Genomic DNA, 21,722 nt, shown 5'->3' with positions numbered 1-21,722 from the left:
GCTTTCCTGTTCTTCATGCGTTGCATTTTTAAGTGGAGAATGCAGTTTTATGAACAGTTGTAACGTTTGGAACCTCACCATTGTCCTATAGTTTCGAAATCCATTTAAAAGGGAGATATCCTAGATCAGTACTGTTTACTCAACGCGTTAAAAGCCACAAAAACAGACAACTGTTATCTAGTACTTGCGTAAGAGAGGTATCTTTTATTTATATGTCCTTCTTAGATGGAGTGAACTTTGATATTTTGATCTGTCTAAAGGCCAGAAAGAAACAAACAGTTAGTCAGTCAGTAGACATTTAGTAAACACCGAAAATGACTGGTCTTAGTATTATTTTCATTTTAGTTGTAGTTACAATTCGTAACACAATTGGTCAGGGAGACGACGGAACTTTACTAACGATACCTCAAGGAACACTACGTGGGAATCGAATACAAGTCGGTAACACTTTTTACATCAACTCTTTTCTTAAAATACCGTACGTGGAACCTCCCCTCGGAGATCTCCGATTTCGACCTCCACTTCCAGGACCTACGTGGACTGGGATTCTAAATGCCACAAAATTCGGACCAGGTTGTCCACAATTCGGAAAGAAACTTTACGACCTTCCTTCTAATCTTCCGACACTTCCGCCAAAACCTCCAATTCCAGGATTACCCTCTTTACCAGATTTCAGTAATTTTACCGGACTTGGTCTGCTTGACGAAGATTGCTTGTCCCTCAATGTATTTGCCCCAGAGGTAGGTTACTATAATTGTTACATGTGACTTACACTAGCATAATGTAGTTTTATGGTACATAGAAATCCTGTAATGTTGTTGTCATAAAAAAATAATACAACATGGAACAATCTTCTACAGCTATAGACTAAACAGACAGATTCATAGATACATGAAAGTAAATTGTTTATGGCCATGGTAAGGTCTGCCGTATTTACCTAGAATATGAACAAAGTATGTATGGTATTACCTTAATCCACAGTGACTGTACGAAAACCTATCTGTTCGTAATCACACTATGCATTGTAGCTCAATAGCGATTTTGTAAAAAATTAAGAAGAATCTTTGATTTAGTCCTATTTTCCGTGTAAGAATATCGTCAAAAATGCACAATTCCATTGTTATCACTAATAATGACTTTCTCCTAGTACAGTATCTCGCTTACCCATAGTACACTGCAACAAACATCCATAAATGGAATTACCCACACATTTCCCCCTTTCCTTTATTCCTTTCAGATAACGGTAGGAACCAATAAATTTCCAGTTATGGTATTCATACAAGGCGGAGGATATGTGGTTGGTGCTGATCTAGTTCCTTTATATAATGGTGCAATCTTGGCAGAAAAGAAGCAAGTTGTTGTCGTTACATTTAACTATAGACTTGGAGCTTTAGGTAAATTGACAGAAAACTCGACTAAGTAATAAGCTTTATTTATATTATCTTTAAGTATGTTAAACACTTGTCTCCCAAAAAGTCCAGTGAGGGATATTCCTCACATGTTAATGCAGGAGGAAACCAGAGTAGCCGGGGAAAACCTGCGTTGTTCGGAAGAGCTATAGTCAAAGTGAACGACACTCTTCTACTTACAGCGTGGTAAATTTAATCTCAGATTTAATCAAACACCGAATGGCCCGACAGCAGTGATGAGAAGAGGCAAGTGGTTTAACCACTCGGCCACGACAACCCTAACAGTAATTTACTAATGTTGTTGTTGTTGTTGTTGTTGTTGTTGTTGTTGTTGTTGTTGTTGTTGTTGTCGTTGTTGTTGTTGTTCTTCTTCTTCTTCTTCTTCTTGTCGTTGTTGTTGTTGTCGTTGTTGTTGTTGTTGTTGTTGTTGTTGTTGTTGTTGTTCTTAGAGGGCGCTAGCGCAGTATAAATGTTCATTAGAGTAGATATAAACCGTAACTTGAAGACAATTTAATGTACGTTTGTGTTTCTTTTTTTCAAATTGAAAATTAGTCTCGTCAGTATCTTCAATTTTTCGTCAGTCCTTTTAACGTTTTAACTGAATTATCTATGTTCAATGTTGCTACATGGACTAGATGTTTGAACATATCAGTGTCTCAGATACATTTACCTCAGACCACTATACGCTAGTTGTCTGAGCGCCTCCTGAAATCTCTTTTGCGAATACAAAATGCAAAGTAATAACACCGAACTTAGTATTACCACCATAGCGAATACAAACAAAACTTTACTTTAGCTATATTGCATACCAGTGAAATGAACTAGTTAGTTGTTGTTGTTTTTTAATTCACCGGACGGGTACCGGTGTATATTCAATCATTTAATATGTACCAAGTTATGGTAACTAATCTTATCTACAGCTTAGAAGAGATTTAAGCATGTATCAAGTTATTAATTTCTTGTTGGAACCTGATGACGGATTTCACATCCATCAGATATTAATGTTGATAACAGAACATGCATTTGCCAAAACATGCATATAACATAATCATTCAAAAGGATACTTCTGTAACCATGGTAACGATAAGAAATTCAAGGTCATGTGTACGATATTTCATATGCTAAGCTCTGTCTAGTTTTCGACCAAAACACAAAATTTCGATAGTTGGAACGCACCATGCAAATTGTCATGTTTGCTCTATTTGGATTACAATATGATCTGTCATTGCGCAATTCCAAGGAAAACACATATTTGTTTGTTCCATTAATTCCGATTTCCAATTTATGATAAATAGTAAGGGAAACATCATTATCATACAATGTACAGTTGTAAGATGCCACAATTCATATAAAAAACACAACACAACACAACACAACACAACACAACACAACACAACACAACATAGCACAACACAACTCAACACAACACAACACAACACAACACAACACAACTCAACACAACACAACACAACACAACACAACACAACACAACACAACACAACACAACACAACACAACACAACACAACTCAACACAACACAACACAACACAACACAACACAACACAACTCAACACAACACAACACAACACAACACAACACAACATATAGAACATCACAGCACAATACAATACTACAACACAACACAACATAACACAGCATACTACAACACAACACAACACAACACAACACAACAACACAACACAACACAATACAATACAATACAATACAATACAATACAATACAATACAATACAATACAATACAATACAATACAATACAATACAAAACATTACATTACATTACATTACATTACAATACAATAGAACTGAAAATAGAAAAAATGGAATTTTGAGTAAAAATGCGTTACCCTTACTTGGATCATTAGGTTTTCTAAGTACAAAAGATGACGTATGTCCTGGTAACTATGGAATTTTAGACCAAGTGGCTGCTTTGGAATGGGTTCGAGACAATATCCGATATTTCGGTGGAGATCCAAAACAAGTGACCATATTTGGTGAAAGTGCTGGAGCTGCGAGTGTCGGATTGCATTTAATTTCACCTTTATCTAGAGGTACATGTAATGATGATAAATGATGCATGCATGAATGGATGGATAGATGTATGTGCGCATGTATGTATGTATGTATGTATGTATGTATGTATGTATGTATGTATGTGTGTGTGAGTATATATGTATGTATGTATGTATGTGTGTGTGTGTGTGTGTGTGTGTGTGTGTGTGTGTGTGTACGTACGTTCAGTGCATGTATATATGTATATTTCTTCACAGCACTGTAACATATCCGTGTCGTCACAGCTCTGAGATCTTGATTATTGCAATAATTTGTACTAGGTCTGTTCCATGCTGCTATTGCTGAGAGTGGCAGTCCCTTATGTCCATGGGCTTTCAAAGAGTATCCTCATGACATCGCTGCAAATACACAAAAGCTGGCTAGAGATATAGGTTGCCCCACCGAGCCATCCACCGCATTGGTAGAATGTCTAAGGACAAAAGATGCTATGGAAATCTCCAAATATGGAACATTTGTAAGTTTTGATACCAATCACTCTTTAGTATAAGAGTTTAGTTATTTTCGTTCGTCATTTATTGCACAGTTATTCCGCAGGACATCCTGAAAATGTTTTCCTTGTCTGCGGTTCTACTTGGTACACACTGTGTACATGACTGTAAAGAAGTCAAAAGTAAAAGGGTTCATTAAAAACCATTGAGAAACACCTTGAACGTATAATTACCTAAAGGAATATTAACTTTTTTTGAACTTGATCAATGTGAGTATCTCATGTCAACATGAAACTGACAACTAATATAATAAGTATATATCATCTCCGTACAGGGATTGAAATTGGTAAAACTGTCTTCACATATAGGCAAGCTTCGTGTTCTGATTTGGAATTCAACATGACATTATTCATTCCTATTACAGAACGACGGTACTCAAACAGGTCCCTTTGAACCCACCACTGATGGACCAACCGGCTTTATGCCACTCAGTCCAATCCATTACATACAAAATGGTTTATTTGTTGATGTTCCTGTCATGATGGGTTATAATAAAGACGAAACAGCGCCCGCAATATGTAAGTTTCTTAATCTACTAACGTTGCAATTATGAAAAATATGGCATAAAAGAAGAAATTTTGATCATACTTCCGCTCTCCATTCGGATACGGAATGATATACTCGTAAAACTCATAAAATACAAACTCAATATTACGCATTGCATCTAAGATTTAGGTGTCATTCAATAATCACATTAACGACACTGTATTGCTCATTTTAAATGATCAGTACATGTTCCTTCATGAACAGATTTCAAATTAACGTAATGGTTTATACATTTCTCCAATAGTGAACGTACCAGGTGTTGGCGATGGCTTTTCTCGCGAGACTTTCCGTCAACTTCTTTGGGACAGGCTTGTTACTGAAAGAAAATACGGCGGCAATAAAAACGCATCTTATGAAGATATACTAAACGCTATGGAATTCCAATACACTCCATGGGAAAGTCCGTATAACGAAACCAAACTAAGGGATAGCTTTGTACAGGTAAGTCAGTATCAGATCTGTTGATAATGACTGTTACGAAGCGGCAATGTTACATTATAAATAAACGAGTTATACAAATCTTAAGTGTCTGTCCCATCAGGAAATTGTGAACTTGATTATAAGAAAATGAGAGGGGGATTGGTACAGTATTTCAGATTCATGTTAAATGTTGAATGTTGACACATTTTCCTAAAACCGAGAGGAGTACTTCCATTTATAAATGTTCAATTTGATTATTGACTTAATCGAAACTATTTATGTTCATACAGTGTGTTTCAGATGCCACAATCGTTGAAGGAGTCTACGAGCTGGCTGACTATACATCCAAAGAAATACCAACATACGTATATCGATTTGACTATCGATCCATCCACAGTTTTTGGCCAGAATGGGCAGGTAAAATAAAAAGCATGTCAAATTATCTCGTATGTACCTTAAGCTAGTTTGTCCTTTTTTGTTTGTTTTTCTGTGTACGTAATCTTGCAACAGTTTCCATTGGGAGAACAGTGTTTAAGCACTGAAATGGAGTCTGTATATAAAAGATTAATGAATAAATAAAATAAATAGGTACCGACTTACGAAATACGAGTGAAGAGTTCACATTGCAGTCACACAGTCTGTGCTACCTTTAAGTATGTGGTTGGTTTTCTTCAAATGTTGTCAAACCGATAGTCTTAACATTATTCAGGTTTCCATATCTAATTACATTTTACATGTATTTTGATTAAAAGTGAGATATTTGACAGAAATGTCGTCATCGACTTCTAATAGAATTCTTCCTTTCCAGGTGTGCCCCATGTTGATGAGTTGATGTATGTATTTGGTACACCATTCAAGGACAGATACTTGTATCGAAATTTCACAGATGCTGATGAAGTCATGAGTGACACAATAATGACATTGTGGACTAATTTTGCCAAGACAGGGTAGGTTCATCATCTTCTCGAGTCAATTTATTATTGAGGGTGTTTTAAATGTGTACAAATTATTTCTACTTCAGATATCGCCAACAATGGCCCATTCCTCTTCACCTATGAGCTACACTTTTTGTAGATCAATAATAGCCCTGTAGGATTAGAGCTGATGGTTGTTCCCTTTGCACTGAAAATTTACAAAAAAATACTGCCAAATGAAAATAGTTCCCTTCATTCACCTTAATTTAAAAAATTTGCCACACCACAATAACTGAAATAAAATTTTTAAAATAGCTCTGACCAGACAGCTTAGTTGATTGGTTATCTTAATAACGTGCTAGGTTTCAACTTTGTCACACGAATCTTAATACTTCGGAGGAGAAGTCAATAATTATCTTGTCCACCTTTCATATTTAAGTTTCAAGGTAGGAAAGGATGGCTGATATATCACCCACCTTTCTTACTTTTTGTTCTTACTGTATGGTGTATTGATCAATTCATTTATTTTCATTCAGTTTTGAGAATAACAAAATGTTGCTAAGTATATGTAGATGCCTATGAACCCAATGTCACTGACTACTTCATCCATAGAATACGTTTCTTCTTCAGGAATCCAACACCATTAGGCCAAGAGATCCAAAACGTCGAAGGACGCTGGGAACGCTACTCTAGTACCAACAAAATGGTAATGAGATTTAGCCCGGATGGAAGTAGTTATATGACAGATGAGGTCATCGACTTCTCAAACCTAGCTTTCTGGCATATTTACGATCCACAGGTGGTCGAATCAGCCACCACTGCCAGGTGTAATTGTACTTCACAGTGTGCAGATGTTCAGAAATTCAAAATTGAAATAGATGACATGTCAGGGTTTTCAACCAGCAATACAGTAAACAAAATCTATTTTATTACAACCATCATACTAGTTCTGATTTCAGTGTTCAACAATATATTTAGATGACCACCCTAATAGCAATTGATTTGCATGTTTTAAGAAATGTCGCATCAAGTTGTATGTTCCTAGTTCGGTTGTTCTTAGTAACGATTGTACCTGTGACAAATTATGTCAAAGAGTTTTCCTTCAGTTTTCAGTATTTAGTTGTATACTCTATAGCTTTTCTGTATTGTACTTTGAAGAAACAGATTCTTAAGATTAGAATACATCGCTGTATTCGTGACACCTAAATTGTTTCCTTCGATCTGTTTTTTTCTTTTTCTTTTTTCTTTTTAAAGAGAATTTCCAGGTTTATATGATAAAAAATGTTTTATATCATTTACATGTATGAAAATTGACTTTATACATTTTCCATCAAACTTTATCTCTTTCCCTTCAATTTTGACGTTATATTTTGACTTTTACAACGTTTAGCTTGATTGTTCAAGGTTTCAACGTTTCAAGGGTAACTCCTTCAAAGAATATCTTATATATACACTTATGAGCACATTTAGAGCAAAGTAAACACTAGTTTTGTCGAACTGAAATATAACACACTTTGTTTTCTCGACAGCGATTATTTTTTTAAAGTTAAATACAAACATACAAGTTCTTTTGATTTTCTTCCTCGAATTTTCATATAATAAATTACCAAGTTTGTACACACAATCACGTCTTTTTGCGTTTTATATTCATTTTTCCTATAATTATTATATATGTGAATGAGTGCTGCTTTCCGATTGTCGCTAACAAACTATAATACTCGAAAATCAAAGTAATATTGCTAAATATTCAAGAGGCACACTCAACGATGCTAAATATTGTATTTCTGAAACTGTTATCTGGAAGCCACATACTTTATTACATTACTGTTGGCCTCGTGATATTTTGGAGATTTTGGAAAATTACTGGGGATACAAGATGTCATATTTATTTAGACACGGTATGTATTGACATATTTACGTGATAGAAGCTGAGTTTATAAGTTTTTTGATTGCGAAACAATAGTGATTTCCTCAGAATAGGGAACTTGCAATCTAGACTGAGCATGCTCAGACGCAAAGGACTATGGGATTATCTTTGGTTATCGTAATACCTAATCTGGAGCTACCAATAAAAAAACATCCCACAATAGTCAGGGTAAACTATGAATTGACCATTCGTGGTTGCAAACAATGTAAAAGTATTGTTTACAGTAACAATTTATTAGTATTCATTATCACATTCTCCATGATGCAACATTCAACATGGCGGGTTTGCAAGTTCCCTATTTTGTATACGTATACTAAATTACGTCAACGAATCATTTATAATTTACATCTTAAGATAGTACCAGGTTTGATTTAGAAATGATAGTTAAGTATACTTAAGTTATGTAGTAGAATGTTGCAAACACGTCTCAAATATGCATAACAAATTACACAAGGTAAAAGTTGTTTAAATTTCATGTACGCCTGAACACGTGTTGTATTTTGTTGGCGACATAGTAACAAGATTTGATTCAATAGAGACAACCTTCTTTGTCTAAAGTGTGTTTACATCAAACAGTTCAAACACAATCAGTCGTCATCTGCTGATATCATGGATATTCAGTCACCACTCCCTTCGTAATATTGCATCATAAGCCCCCTATCTCTCTTCATATTAATCCAATAAGTAGATGAAGCTGGTGAGGTTCCATGGCTATCTCATGATAACAATCTGTGTCGTAGGTTATAACAGACTTTAAATCTCAAAGGATACATCTCACGGAAAAAAATCATTTTATTTATAACTACGGATACTGCCTCTCAGTTTAATTTCACAATGGTTGTTTCTCGTATTGCCGCACTATTGTTAGTGTGTTGTGGGGTTGCTTTGGCACAACCTCCCATTCCAAGACCGGGCCCTGGAGACGGAAACAGAGCTCTTGAAACTGTGGCGGAATTAGACACAGCAGCCTATTTAGGAACATGGTACCAGGTAAGGAAGCAAACGATGAAATGACCTTAAGATAATATATCCAATTTCAATTTTACTCAAAAATTGAGTTCATACGTCTCCAGTCATTTGTATTTGTTTCTGTTTCTCTTAGAATAATTACTGGGGTATGTTTTGTTGCTATCTTTAAGTTTGAAGTCAGACAACCAACATAAAGTTTGAAGTGTAAAGCTAACAACAACACACTTAACTGTTAACACGTTTACGATGATTTTTATTCCTTATTCTTTCTATTGCAATACATAGATGTATTCAAATGCATATGCCTATAATGGTTATGAAAAAGACGGACTGTGCCACCAGGCACAATGTAAGTAGGAATTTTATATTCTACCAAAGAGGTTGCCGTATTTGCGTCTCTTACGTCCTGAGAGGGGGGGGGGGTCGTTGTCGTCAACCAAGTTATGTTTTGCGTGTATACTATTACTAATGCAAGGATTTGGCTGAATGGTGGTGGTGGTGGTGGTGGTGGTGGTGGTGGTGGTGGTGCCAAATTACCGTTCGGTGCGATCGGCGTTTCAAAGAATTACAGGAGCTAAAATTAATGACTATATCCATTCAAAACCGGTGATTCAATTATACGCCGTTTTATATAATACCTCGCACTGCGACATATCTCTAATCTTCAAAATTCTGCATATCGCACCGTCCAAGACACACCACCAAGAGGATATGTCGCGGAAGAAATATCTGCTCTGGTTAGAATGTGACATTATAAATACATCGCATTTTCCAAATTGTCATTTGCTCACCATTATACTAATTTTTCTTATGAAACGTATTCAAGCATTAAAATTCATTCCAAACGAAGGAAGAAAAAATCCACAGTATTGTATTTCTAAACTACAAATTTGTTTTTGCAAAAGTTGTCACTCTCCACATTGTGTTGTACAAACTTATCTAATCAACTGTGAAGCACTATCTCTGTATGTGTAGGGCATCGTTTCTCCTTGAAATTCAATCTGTGTCCTATGTTATCATCCAAATCAAGCATACACATCGTGAAAAACACAATTACTTCTTTCAGATGGAGACAATGGTGATGGTACTATATCAGTATGGAATACACAAAGATTGTTCACACCCGATGGGCCATTAGACTCCTTGAAGGGAAAAGCTTACCAAATTGATGCCCTAAATAATCCCGGCAAACTCCTGGTCAGTCTAGATGGTGTTCCATTTGACTTCCCTTGTAAGTATCAGCACAAATATTTCATCTAAAAATCAATCAAATTATCTATAGATTCTTCTTTTTCTCATCTTCTCAAGATGTGTTCACTGCTTTAGTTATCTATTATTTGCCCCATACTGATGTAATAAAAATAAACGTTGAAAAAGAGATTGTGCTGAAAGTGATAGTAAAACAATGATGATGATGATGATGATGATGATGATGATGATGATGATGATGATGATGATGATGATGATGATGATGATGATGATGATCTGTTTCATATTTCCTTCATTTCAACATACAGATTGGGTTGTGCAACTTGGACCCAAGGTAAACCAAGGAAGTGGTGAACAATATGATTATGCTATTGTGACAGACAACGTTAGCGCATCTTTGTTCGTTCTTGCGAGAGATCGGGCAAGGTATTTATCCACTTACGACGCGGATGTTTCGAGATGGCTGCGTTTCAATGGTTTTAACAAACCTTTCAATTCACCAATCCTATCATACCAAGAAGATGACTGTATCTACATTGATGAAATCTAAGATAAAGTTAACTATGAATTGTTAACCAGTCAACTGAGAGAGATAAATGAGCGCCGAGTTGACATCACACCGTAGAAGGCGCTGTTCATACAAACTATTAAAGAATTGTTCACTTTTGAAATTAAATCCTTACCCGTGAATGAACCTGATCATTCTTTTTTTTGAAAGTCAGTTCGTGAATTAAAGTAATTTTAATCATTATCAGAAATTTCCTCGTGTTTTGTGTTTTATAAATATGTTCAAATGGGAATTCTCAAACTCAATCAGATCTGAGTCTTTTTTTTAAGTATGTTTAACTGATGCATCACAAAAATTCCATGATAGATTTTATTTAATTCTCATCACAAAAACGACATTTTTTGCAATATAGACTTATTTCAGCAAGTCTTTCCATATGATAAGACATCTAATTACATGAAATTGGGAGAAAAGAACGATTTCCATGACGTGAAAGAGTTTTATTATTCGATAACTTGAATGAAAGATGGAAAGAGCAAGAGAACATTAAAGTGGGTAAATGATATAGCAAGAAGGAAAAGCGACAGACAGAGGTGGACTGGCAGAAACATAGGGAAAAAGATCATATGAGAGATATAAAGAACGATGAACCTGACGGAGAAACTTGCGAACAGACCAGACAAACCGTCAGACAAACAAGCAGACAGACAGACAGACAGACAGACAGACAGACAGACAGACAGACAGACAGACAGACAGAAACACACACACCGACAGACAGACACACACACACAGACAGACACACACACACACAGACACACTGACTGACAGACAGACAGACAGACAGACAGACAGACAGACAGATAGACAGACAGACAGACAGACAGACAGACAGACTAAGGGAGAGTTCATTGTTAATTTGGGCTTGATGAGTTTTTCTTTTATTTCGAAGAATAATTATAAACTACCCCATGTCAGTTCATGTACATGTAAGTCAGGGTTTACATCCGTTAAGATAGACATATGAATGGCACTACTCCAAATTTGAATGTGTAGCAAATCTCAGTCCTAATAGTAGTCTGTGCTCAAATCGGTATTTTTTACTGACAGTGGTTTCCTGTTACTTTTTGTGGTGTAGGCCCAATCTGGCAATGTCTCTGGCTTTATATGTACTAGTATGCATGTAATCACCTTCACCCATCCTATGGTGTAAATGTAACGTCTTTATCATCCTGTAAATACACCATAGTTTGCATCGTCATAGTGAGATTTGTTTGTATATTTCATTAGGATTTCATTACGTCACTCAAATCAAGTAGATGAAAGACCAGTGTTGTGATTACGGTACTTGGTACATAGGCGTTGGCACACAGAGATAACATTTGGTAGAAACATACTTCTGTTGAACAAGTTTATTAGTTTATAAGTTGAATTAGCTATGATCTTGAAGGGGTTGTTCGCCGTGTTGATGCTTTCCCAGTGTCTCTCGGGAATCCTTGCGCAAGGTGGTGCTCCATTAGAAACAGTTCCCGAACTCGATCTTTCGGCGTACATTGGACTATGGTATCTGGTAAGTCGTCTGATATGCCAACATGGTGTTAACTCTATGATATCAGTGCAGTGACATCGATAAATAGTCCATGTTGGCGATGGTTGGCTTCTTATTACACACACGATCGAAGGTTTTCATACATTGTCGTTTGTCTCTGTATGCAGAAATCGTTGCCTTTGTATCCTTGTTGAACTACTTTACCTAAATATAGATCTTATATGGATCACATAACATATTGAAACTAAAACTTTGCAAAAATTATCCGAATTTTTATTTCTTTTTTTACCTATTTTATATCATTTTTGTATTACAACCATGATCCATATTTCCAATAAGATGGTGAAGTGTAAAGTTCATTGGAGGAAAACACTCAAATACAAACAGTTTTTTTTAACTCGACATCCAAAGGCCAGACTGGCTATGGTGATCTACTTGATCCAAGATCTTTAGTCTTACGTAATCTTTAATTATCTTTTTAGTTTGATAGCATTGCCATGGTTACATACTTATACACATGTACATGTTGTATCTGGTCTCGACAAAACTAGTCAGATTGAAACTCTCTTTTACAGTTTTGCATATAGTCTAATAAGCTTACGTATACTGTATTAATTGATAATAAAGTAGATCTGCCTGGAAAGAAATATTAGTCTAATATTTCGCGGTGAGTGAACTTAGCTGAATACGTCAATATTATCAATATTATCGACATTTTATTGTATCCTGATAGATCTAGAAATGTCAATATGATTCACTGGGAATAAATTTTGCTATGTCTACACGATCTTAAAGATTTGTTCAATTCGGGGTTTTTTACTTTACAGATGTATATTGATTTGATATCATTAAATACGTTCCAGAAAGATGGTGTGTGTTCACAGGCTAATTGTAAGTAAACGATATTTTAATTTCTCAATAACTTTGTCTAAATTTAATGTATTATGGATTAATGAAATTAGACATTTTCACCTGTCTCTCCACATATATAAAGGCAGTACATAAAGTCGTTAATCTGTTGAGGCTTAGCATCCTAGAGAGAGAAAGATAGAGAGCCCTTTTAAACACACTCAAAGATAATTAATGGTGCTGATGTTCTCTCTGTGTGTTTCTCCTTTTTCCCCCTCTCTCTCTCTCTCTCTCTCTCTCTCTCTCTCTCTCTCTCTCTCTCTCTCTCTCTCTCTCTCTCTCGCTCTCTCTCTCTCTCTCTCTCTCTCTCTCTCTCTCTCTCTCTCTCTCTCTCTCTCTCTCTCTCTCTCTCTCTCTCTCTCTCTCTCTCTCTCTCTCTCTCTCTCTCTCTCTCTCTCTCTCTCTCTCTCTCTCTTTTGAGGGCGTCACTAAGATGCCGAAGTGAAGCTCGAATTGTTTTCTGTATGTTTGAACAAGCCTCCCCCCCCCCCCCCATTTCAAGCAATAACATTGAGTACTCTAGCTCTGTTAAGTGGTTACATGAATGAAGAGATACGATTCAAAATATTATAATTGTACGATTGCTAAGGCCTCTCTCGGAGCGAGAAGGTAATGGTGTCGTCTCTGATGTGTCTCTCTTCATTGTTTTACTTCAGATTTCAGTCGAGGAGATGGTTCAATTACGGTCTGGAATACACAACAATTATTTGAACCAACCGGGGAGTTGGACGTATTGAAGGGACAAGCTTATCAACTAGATTCCAAAGACCCCGGCAAATTTCTACTCAGCTTCTACAACAGCCCTGATGACAATCCTTGTAAGTCGTGTTATCTATAGTACTAATTGTTAACCACTGGCACATTGAAAAAAAAAACAAATCAGAGGGCTAATGCAGCAGGGACCATGGTTCCCCTACTGTGTTAACGTTCTGTCATCCTAAACGTTCTATATGTGTTTGTCTACTGCCACTACACTACACTACACTACACTACACTACACTACACTACACACGTACACCTCCTGTAGGTATGTCTACAAACTATAGATCACAAACCTTCACCAACGCTGAGGGCGCTCAAAGGTTGACGCGCAATGGTTGCTGCTGGAATACACAATCGCAGTCGACCAGACAGACAGACAGACAGACAGACACACACACACACACACACACACACACACACACACACACACACACACACACGAGGGGAAAAAGACATGACCGCTGTCCCACTCTCTTTGGCCTGAACAAGTACATTAGGTCTGACACTTTTTGTTGTTAATTTCTGTTCCCTTCCCATAATAATATAATATAAATAATAACGACTTTTATTTCAAAAAAGAAAAAGGGTGACCCTGTTAGGTCCAGCCTAATCTTCCCAGGGGCCCTAAAGCAAATGTACACAATACAAACAACAAAAACAAAACAAGGTAACACACATAAAAATTGAAAAACATTAAAAAGTATGAAACGTAAAAGAGATAAAATTGTAAGACCACAGACAATGTAAAAGGATTAAAGAGATTCAAATAGGTATGAATTTAAAGATTTTTTGAAACAAGTTAAATTCGTAATACTGATAAGGTGAGTAGGTAAAATGTTCCAAAGTTTGGAGCTTTCAAAACTAAATGACTGAGTAAAAATACGACAATTTGGAAATGGTAAATACAAAAGATTGTTGGTGCAGGAACGGGTACCCATTTGGTTACTTGAACTCCTTTTATGAAGGAGGTCAGAGAGGTACATAGGAGCCAGGTTATGTAGACATTTAAAAATCAGAATGTACTTATTAAATAGAAATCTCTTTTCAAGTGGTAAAATATGAAGTCGTTTAAAAAGGTCAATACTGGAAATCCCTTTGGATTGCATTTCAATGGTAGAAATATTTAAAATTAGCCGGATTGCACGCTTCTGAAGTTTATATAATTTGTCAATATCACCTTTACTCGCATGAGACCATATGTTGCAACAAGTATCAAAAAAGGGCTGAATATAACTAAAGTAGAAAAGTTTTTTAGTAGATACATCTAAGTATTTAGCAATGTGACGAAGAGCTGCAAGATTAGAAGATACTTTTGCATGCAAATGTTGACAATGTGAAGTCCATGAGAGTGTAGAGTCAATGATAAGTCCGAGTGATTTTTCAACTTCACTGAAAGAAAGAGACGCGTTGTTATAGAAAACAGAAAAGGAAGTGGGCAAAGAAAGGTTCTTTTTAGGGGGAATTACCATAGCTTTGGATTTATTTGTATTAATGATCATATGGTTTTGATTACACCAGGTGTGAACTTTAGACAGATCATCGTTAATAGTTTGATTTACTATGGAAATATCAGGGGAGGAAAATAGAAGAGTAGAGTCGTCAGCATAGGTATTAGTATGGCAGTGTTCAACTTCTAAATGGAGGTCATTGATATAAAGGAGGAAAAGAAGAGGACCAAGGATAGAACCTTGAGGGACGCCAGACTTAATAGATAACATGGAAGAATTGCAATTTTTAAAGGAAACAAACTGTTTTCTGTCCTTAAGATATGAAGTGAACCAATTTATAGCCGAAGAATCAAAGTTGTAGAGTTTAAGTTTTTGAATAAGCAATGAATGGTTAATAAGATCAAAGGCCTTAGAGAGATCAAGAAAAATGATACCACTCCAGTTATTGTTATTTATTGCAGTATAGCACTGATTAACGAAATAAGTGAGAGCAGTCTGACAAGAATGACCCGGACGAAAGCCCGATTGAAACGAATAAAGAAGATTAAACTTGTTGAGATAAAGATACAGACTTTGGTGAACGTGGGATTCTAAAAGTTTGGATAAACATGGTAGAATAGAAATGGGTCGAAAATTGGAGCATTTATCAGTAGAATTACTTTTATGAAAAGGAAGCACCTTAGCAATTTTCCAAGCAGATGGAAAGTGATTATTGATTATGCAGAGGTTAACAATTCTAAAAATGTGTGTAGCAATATAAGGAGCTGTAGATTTCAAAATCTTAGCGCTTATAAAATCATACCCGGTTGACTTAGAAGTATCCAAATCTAGAAGGAATTTCAAAACCTTCGTTTGCGAGATAAGTGGAATTCGGAAGCTGTAATGAATGTCTTTAGAGTCAACAAAATTATTTAACTTAGTGGGATCAAAAGTCTCATGCATAATATCTTTGTTGAGAGCGTCTGCAATGTCAGTGAAATGTCTGTTGAAAGCTTCGGCAATATCCATAGAAGATGTCAGTTCAGTGCCATAGCACAAAATTATTCTCATATCACAGCCTCATCCACAGAAGTTCTTAATTATTGACACCCTGACCTCTTATATTTTTCATAGATTGGGTACTTAAACTTGGTCCAAAACTCGACACTGGTGACGGTGTGGAACGGTACCAATATTCCATCATATCTGATGATAGGTCAATACTGCTCTACGTCTTGGCACGTGACGTTGATGATTTTCGGGAGAATTATGATCGCGAAGTACGTCTCTGGCTTTTAGCTAATGGTTTTACTGGTCCCATTAATTCACCAATAGAGGCAGTCCAAACACCAGAATGCAAATACGTTAAATATGAAGAGAATTACAGAGGAGGTGTTGTAATGAAAAATCTGTAAGGCCCGGTGTTCGCATCTCATAGAAAAAGTTTCTCACCGTGTTGGTTGTTGTTCCTCCACAAACACCACTATTCATAATTATGTAACGCAATGCCATCATTTATGAATGTATTTTAAGATATGAGATTAATTTTAAGATGGTAATAAACTCAGATATGGAAACCAATATTTTGAAGATTTTCAAATTAAATCTATGAGCCAGTGAAGTATTTGGACTTTTAATTAGTAGAACGTATGACACTGTAAGAATGAAATACAAGTGCGAGTTGTCGTTGCTTGAATAGAGATATGTTTTAAAGATGAGAAGAATTAATGAATGTTTATTATAAGTGTTTGAATACGAATAAGCCACCACCTTTAACTTTTCAATTTCAAAGATCTGTTCACAACACGAGTCTCTCGTGGAGTGGGTTCACAACACGAGTCTTTTGTGGAGTGGGTTCACAACACGAGTCTCTCGTGGAGTGGGTTCACAACACGAGTCTTTTGTGGAGTGGGTTCACAACACGAGTCTCTCGTGGAGTGGGTTCACAACACGAGTCTTTTGTGGAGTGGGTTCACAGCACGAGTCTCTTGTGGAGTGGGCTTATTTCCTAGTCTACTCTTGTCGTACACAACGTTGCAGTTTCATTCGATTTTGCATACTCCTATAAATCTCGCTCAACGGAATAGGGAACTTGCAATCCAGACTGACCCTGCTCAGGCGCAAAGGATTGTGGGATTATCTGTGGTTATCGTAATACCTAATCTGGAGCTACCGATAAACTAAACCTCCCGCAATGGTCAGGGTGACTATGAATTGATTATTTATGGTTAAAAACAACGTAACATTATTGTTTACAATACTATTTGATTAGTATTTATTATTACATTTCCCATGACGCAACATCAACATGGCGGGTTTGCAAGTTCCCTATTCGATCGTGATAAGTGAAAGTGCGACGAGCGAAAATTGTAATAAACGGACTACGCAGTCGTTGATTCGTCATTGGTGACCCTTTTTACTCAAACCGTATATTTTTCACCAAGATTAGAAATTAGTATTTTTACACAAGTTTCCCCATGAACCATTTTCTAGAGGGGAATATATAACACGGTTACTCAGTGTACAGTTTCCAAACGTTTCTCTTGATATGAGTATAATGTGTTTTACGTATGGTGGATGAATAAATGAATGGTTGTGACTGACCGACTCCCCCTAGCTAGACGACGGAAGAGAGGGGATTTTATTTACGAATTAGATAAATTACTTACTAGATAACATAATCACCGTTTAAAGCTGATTTAACAGGTGGAGTGGTTCTCACAGCTATATATAAATATTTGGAACTTGAAATAGTGGATGTTGTAATCTCACGAAGTGGATATTGTGTTGAAGATTTAACATTCTCTAGCCTGTCGTATACTACACTTCTTCCGTCGGACGATAATTTCCGTTGTCTCCTTTTGACACACATTATATTTTCGTAGAAATTAAAACATCTCTCATCTGATGATGAATACAACAACGTTTCGATTTTTTGGTTTATGATTGCCATCCAAATACAAATATTATCATGTACATGATTTTGCAAAACAAGTTTTAACGATCTTTTTATCTAGTGCGTTTTAATTAAACTCTAAACTTCCTGGCCCTATTCTCTTGAGAAAGTCTACACCTTATAAAACAGTCACATATCATATGCCTCCGAAAACAAACGAATGTCATAAGAGAATACCAACGAAATGGTGAAATTCTGATCTAAAATGAGTAAAGTTTTAATGTTTGTGTTCCATCCCTGTGATGCCGCCAACCACCTGTTGCTTTAATTTCGCAGAGTTATCTCGATATTTAGATTATTCGATAATCGACTATAAATCTACCTGGCTTTATGAAATTTATTAACTCCCTTATTCATAGTTACGTAATATTTCATATTCGACACGTTTCTAACCCCGTGTCGAACATTTTCTCGGTATATATATAACTTTGACCTGACTGAAAAAAAAAATCATTTTGGCAACAACTGTACTTCATATAAGTGACCCAAAATGGAATTCTTCAGACCATTTGTTGTCTTGGCGTTATGTTGCACGTTTTCACTGGCACAACAGAGGGCGCTACCTACCGTCCGAGAAATTGATTTCCCCGCCTACTTGGGAAGATGGTACCAGGTGAGAATATTGAATGTATCATAAACTGTTATGTCAGTCTAATTTAACCAACTAAGGGATACAAGGATATCATGAAAATAATTATAACCTGTATATAACTTAACTCATCTTCTTTCCTGGTCTTGGTAAATTCGATATGTAATGTGTTGCAATGACTATAAACTCTAAGACTAGCAAATGATACACGTCTAGTCACGAAGAGAATGTCTAACTTCAGGCAATGTCAATAGTTTGCCCCGGTTTTTTGAGGAACTGAAGTGACCTCACTTTTTCAGGACTATCATTTTATATATTCCACAATACACATCCTGTAACGATAACTGGAGTTTTTTGGCAGGTATTTTTTATATAAGTATGAAAGTATGGAATTTCTGACTGTTCAAGGTACTAAAAATAGTGAAACGTTTGAAAATATGAAATTTAATATTGAAATATTCTTGATTATTCCAATAATTCCAATAGTAAACATAACGATTACTGTAGTGTGGCTCTCATCAGAAATTCATACAAAATGTATGAATTACATAATGTCATAATTGATTGGTTACCATAACAACCCATTCTTGGTTATTAAGCTTCATTTTTTATATTCAATTACCTCTGTCATACTGTGTCCAGTGTACAGCTAAGATAACCATCCATGGTAACTTTCGTCGTCAAGTTCAACACAACCATCTGTTCTTCAATCCTTTTTAAAGGACTGAATAAAAATAAACCAATATCAAATGAACAAACTAAACTTATAGAAGTCCAGAAAATGAAACACAGATTGACACTTTCTGGAAAACAGCATTCAGACTAATATCATGTTTTATATTTTCTCTCTCTTTTCAATAAGATGTATGCAAATAGATATTCTTATGAGTCATTTGAAAAGAATGGAGTCTGCCATACTGCTACATGTAAGTACAGCGTGTGTTTCTCTTAGTATGGAGTCTGCCATACTGCTATATATGTAAGTACAGCGTGTGTTTCTCTTAGTATGGAGTCTGCCATACTGCTATATGTAAATACAGCGTGTGTTTCTCTTAGCATGGAAGTAGAACCCCTACTTCCATGCTCTTAGTATGGAGTCTGCCATACTGCTATACATGTATATGTAAGTACAGCGTGTGTTTCTCTTAGTAGTGAGTGGCTCATAGGAAGAAATGTGTATATCTGAGTTAAGCAGTACCCTGTTCGCAGGAAGAGTAATACATGCATATCTTATCATATTAATGTATAAATAGACCAGAAAATGGCAGTATATGCTCAGACTCAGCTGAGTGTCACGGTTGCCAGTGGAGATGAAGAGATTTCTGATATAAATATGGCATCCTGAACCCGAAAAAAAAGTTGTTAGACGCACTCCAATAATACGTGATAGAACTACGTGTATCTGTAACAATACGTCAACTATACACGTTTCGTTAGTTTTCCACAGACCGTGCAAACGTACAAGTATCCCTTTCATAATACTTTCGTTACAGGCTGAATCTATTATCAGTTACCAATGATCAGTCAGTAGACAGACAAATGTGTTGTCTGGTCACAAAGTAATCACACACTGTGCATTTTGTAATAGCTATTTCCCATTTAATGTAATGGGTATTTAATGTCTAGTAATGCTTTCCGGCAATACCCTTGACTTCTATATATGAATGAATGCACCAATAACTTCTTGTTCGTTATCACAATTTTATTTCAGACGGTCTCAACACAAACGGAACTATTTCTGTCACGAACAAACAAACTTTATTTGAACCTAACGGTGATTTGGACATTATCTATGGCTATGCATTTGTACCAGATTTATACGATCCTGGAAAATTACTTGTCAATCTACAGTCAGGATTCGATGACGTGGCACCGTGTAAGTACAGTAGTTGATTCGTAGACTTTTCGTAGTAATTTTTTATACACTTTCGAAAATTATCAACATTACTGCGACAGATTTGCCGCGTTAATCTTGTAGTAAGATCTCGGCTCTGCGCTTGCACGAAGCCGAATATGACAATACCAAGCTTAAAGTGCCTCTGGTCCTCAGCTAGGGAAATGCAGAGACAGCACCTTGGAATTTCCCGGGGTCTAGCATCTAGACTAGTATTAAAGCCGATTGTTCTGATAGATATATGTTTTATTATGTTTTGGTATAACTGACATTGTGCGGAGCTTACCTATCATGATCAGAATCATAGTATACAAAACTAATATCCCTCACTACTCCTGTTGAAGATTTGAACAAAATACCCCATACCACCATTGAGCTGAGATAAGATCGAACAGCTCCACGTAAATTAAAAAAGTTAACATTTCCTTCCAATTCATTCTTTTAGATTGGGTTGTGAAACTGGGACCAAAAGAAACACAAGCTGACGGCAGTCTTGAGTACCAGTACGCAATCGTCACTGACAATTTGTCCGCCTTCCTCTTTGTTTTGGCACGTGATGTAGATGAATTCCGTCTCAAATATGACTATGAAGTCAGAAGCTGGCTGGATGCCAATGGGTTCACCAAGCCTTTCAACAGACCCGTAGAAAGTCTGCATACACCTGAATGCATATACGACTAGGACACATTGTACCTCATTCTGTGTGTCATGCATATGGATGCCGTTTATTTAAATGTAGAAGTAGCTAAACTTAGTATATTTGTATCAAATGCAAGGATCCACTGGGTTCACCAAGCCTTTCAACAAGCCAAAACAAAGTCCGTATTTACCCCACTTTAGGTACAATTCATAATTATAAAAAGACTTTTACATACATTCGCTATGTATTACCTATTGTAACAGAGTTTGTATCTTGAAGACGCTCGAAACAACCGAAGACGTTTCTTTTCAATGTACTCCTTTGTATAAAACCAGCTATCACTACGTCAATAATAATCAATGACATCTCGAATTATATTATAATTTTAAAAATTACTTGTTCATACCGATGCTATTATTATAGTAGCTGGAACACTTAGTTAGTATATGTTATACGTTGCCATGGTTATATTTTCACTTTGCAATGCATTGTACACAATTTAGCGTGCAATTTC

The 21,722-nt window shown here is 36.2% G+C and overlaps 4 protein-coding genes across 4 annotated transcripts; all 4 read left to right on the top strand.

Annotated features, from left to right (window-relative positions):
• The first annotated feature begins 314 nt into the window (after window positions 1-314).
• Window positions 315-7,075, top strand: LOC144434893 (cholinesterase-like). The gene is made up of 10 exons (XM_078123409.1): window positions 315-740; window positions 1,238-1,394; window positions 3,294-3,479; window positions 3,762-3,955; window positions 4,354-4,507; window positions 4,780-4,976; window positions 5,246-5,372; window positions 5,764-5,902; window positions 6,500-6,779; window positions 7,028-7,075. Exons 1-10 carry the CDS (start codon window positions 315-317, stop codon window positions 7,073-7,075), a joined length of 1,908 nt encoding a protein of 635 aa, XP_077979535.1.
• A 1,555-nt stretch (window positions 7,076-8,630) lies between these two features.
• Window positions 8,631-10,524, top strand: LOC144434892 (uncharacterized). Its single transcript, XM_078123408.1, has 4 exons — window positions 8,631-8,786; window positions 9,051-9,114; window positions 9,832-9,996; window positions 10,283-10,524. The coding sequence occupies exons 1-4, from the start codon at window positions 8,631-8,633 to the stop codon at window positions 10,522-10,524; spliced, it is 627 nt and encodes a 208-aa protein (XP_077979534.1).
• A 1,396-nt stretch (window positions 10,525-11,920) lies between these two features.
• Window positions 11,921-16,544, top strand: LOC144434890 (apolipoprotein D-like). The gene is made up of 4 exons (XM_078123407.1): window positions 11,921-12,052; window positions 12,859-12,922; window positions 13,597-13,758; window positions 16,264-16,544. Exons 1-4 carry the CDS (start codon window positions 11,921-11,923, stop codon window positions 16,542-16,544), a joined length of 639 nt encoding a protein of 212 aa, XP_077979533.1.
• A 2,031-nt stretch (window positions 16,545-18,575) lies between these two features.
• LOC144434889 (apolipoprotein D-like) lies at window positions 18,576-21,249 on the top strand. The gene is made up of 4 exons (XM_078123406.1): window positions 18,576-18,698; window positions 19,537-19,600; window positions 20,386-20,550; window positions 21,014-21,249. Exons 1-4 carry the CDS (start codon window positions 18,576-18,578, stop codon window positions 21,247-21,249), a joined length of 588 nt encoding a protein of 195 aa, XP_077979532.1.
• Window positions 21,250-21,722: the final 473 nt, after the last annotated feature.

This window comes from Glandiceps talaboti, chromosome 5, assembly GCF_964340395.1.
Source record: "Glandiceps talaboti chromosome 5, keGlaTala1.1, whole genome shotgun sequence".
NCBI classification, from domain to species: domain Eukaryota; kingdom Metazoa; phylum Hemichordata; class Enteropneusta; family Spengelidae; genus Glandiceps; species Glandiceps talaboti.
Note: the sequence above shows the minus strand (reverse complement) of the source record. Positions and strands in the feature narration are given on the sequence as shown.

What these genes read in the sequence shown, in the direction of transcription:
- LOC144434892 (XM_078123408.1), top strand. Translation starts at nt 8,631, where the DNA reads ATGGTTGTTTCTCGTATTGCCGCACTATTGTTAGTGTGTTGTGGGGTT. An exon ending in ATTTAGGAACATGGTACCAG is followed by an intron (nt 8,787 to 9,050) that starts GTAAGGAAGCAA and finishes TGCAATACATAG; the next exon opens with ATGTATTCAAATGCATATGC. An exon ending in ACTGTGCCACCAGGCACAAT is followed by an intron (nt 9,115 to 9,831) that starts GTAAGTAGGAAT and finishes TACTTCTTTCAG; the next exon opens with ATGGAGACAATGGTGATGGT.
- LOC144434889 (XM_078123406.1), top strand. Translation starts at nt 18,576, where the DNA reads ATGGAATTCTTCAGACCATTTGTTGTCTTGGCGTTATGTTGCACGTTT. An exon ending in ACTTGGGAAGATGGTACCAG is followed by an intron (nt 18,699 to 19,536) that starts GTGAGAATATTG and finishes CTTTTCAATAAG; the next exon opens with ATGTATGCAAATAGATATTC. An exon ending in AGTCTGCCATACTGCTACAT is followed by an intron (nt 19,601 to 20,385) that starts GTAAGTACAGCG and finishes ATTTTATTTCAG; the next exon opens with ACGGTCTCAACACAAACGGA.
- LOC144434890 (XM_078123407.1), top strand. Translation starts at nt 11,921, where the DNA reads ATGATCTTGAAGGGGTTGTTCGCCGTGTTGATGCTTTCCCAGTGTCTC. An exon ending in ACATTGGACTATGGTATCTG is followed by an intron (nt 12,053 to 12,858) that starts GTAAGTCGTCTG and finishes TTTACTTTACAG; the next exon opens with ATGTATATTGATTTGATATC. An exon ending in CAGCCCTGATGACAATCCTT is followed by an intron (nt 13,759 to 16,263) that starts GTAAGTCGTGTT and finishes TATTTTTCATAG; the next exon opens with ATTGGGTACTTAAACTTGGT.
- LOC144434893 (XM_078123409.1), top strand. Translation starts at nt 315, where the DNA reads ATGACTGGTCTTAGTATTATTTTCATTTTAGTTGTAGTTACAATTCGT. An exon ending in TCAATGTATTTGCCCCAGAG is followed by an intron (nt 741 to 1,237) that starts GTAGGTTACTAT and finishes TATTCCTTTCAG; the next exon opens with ATAACGGTAGGAACCAATAA. An exon ending in AATTTCACCTTTATCTAGAG is followed by an intron (nt 3,480 to 3,761) that starts GTACATGTAATG and finishes AATTTGTACTAG; the next exon opens with GTCTGTTCCATGCTGCTATT.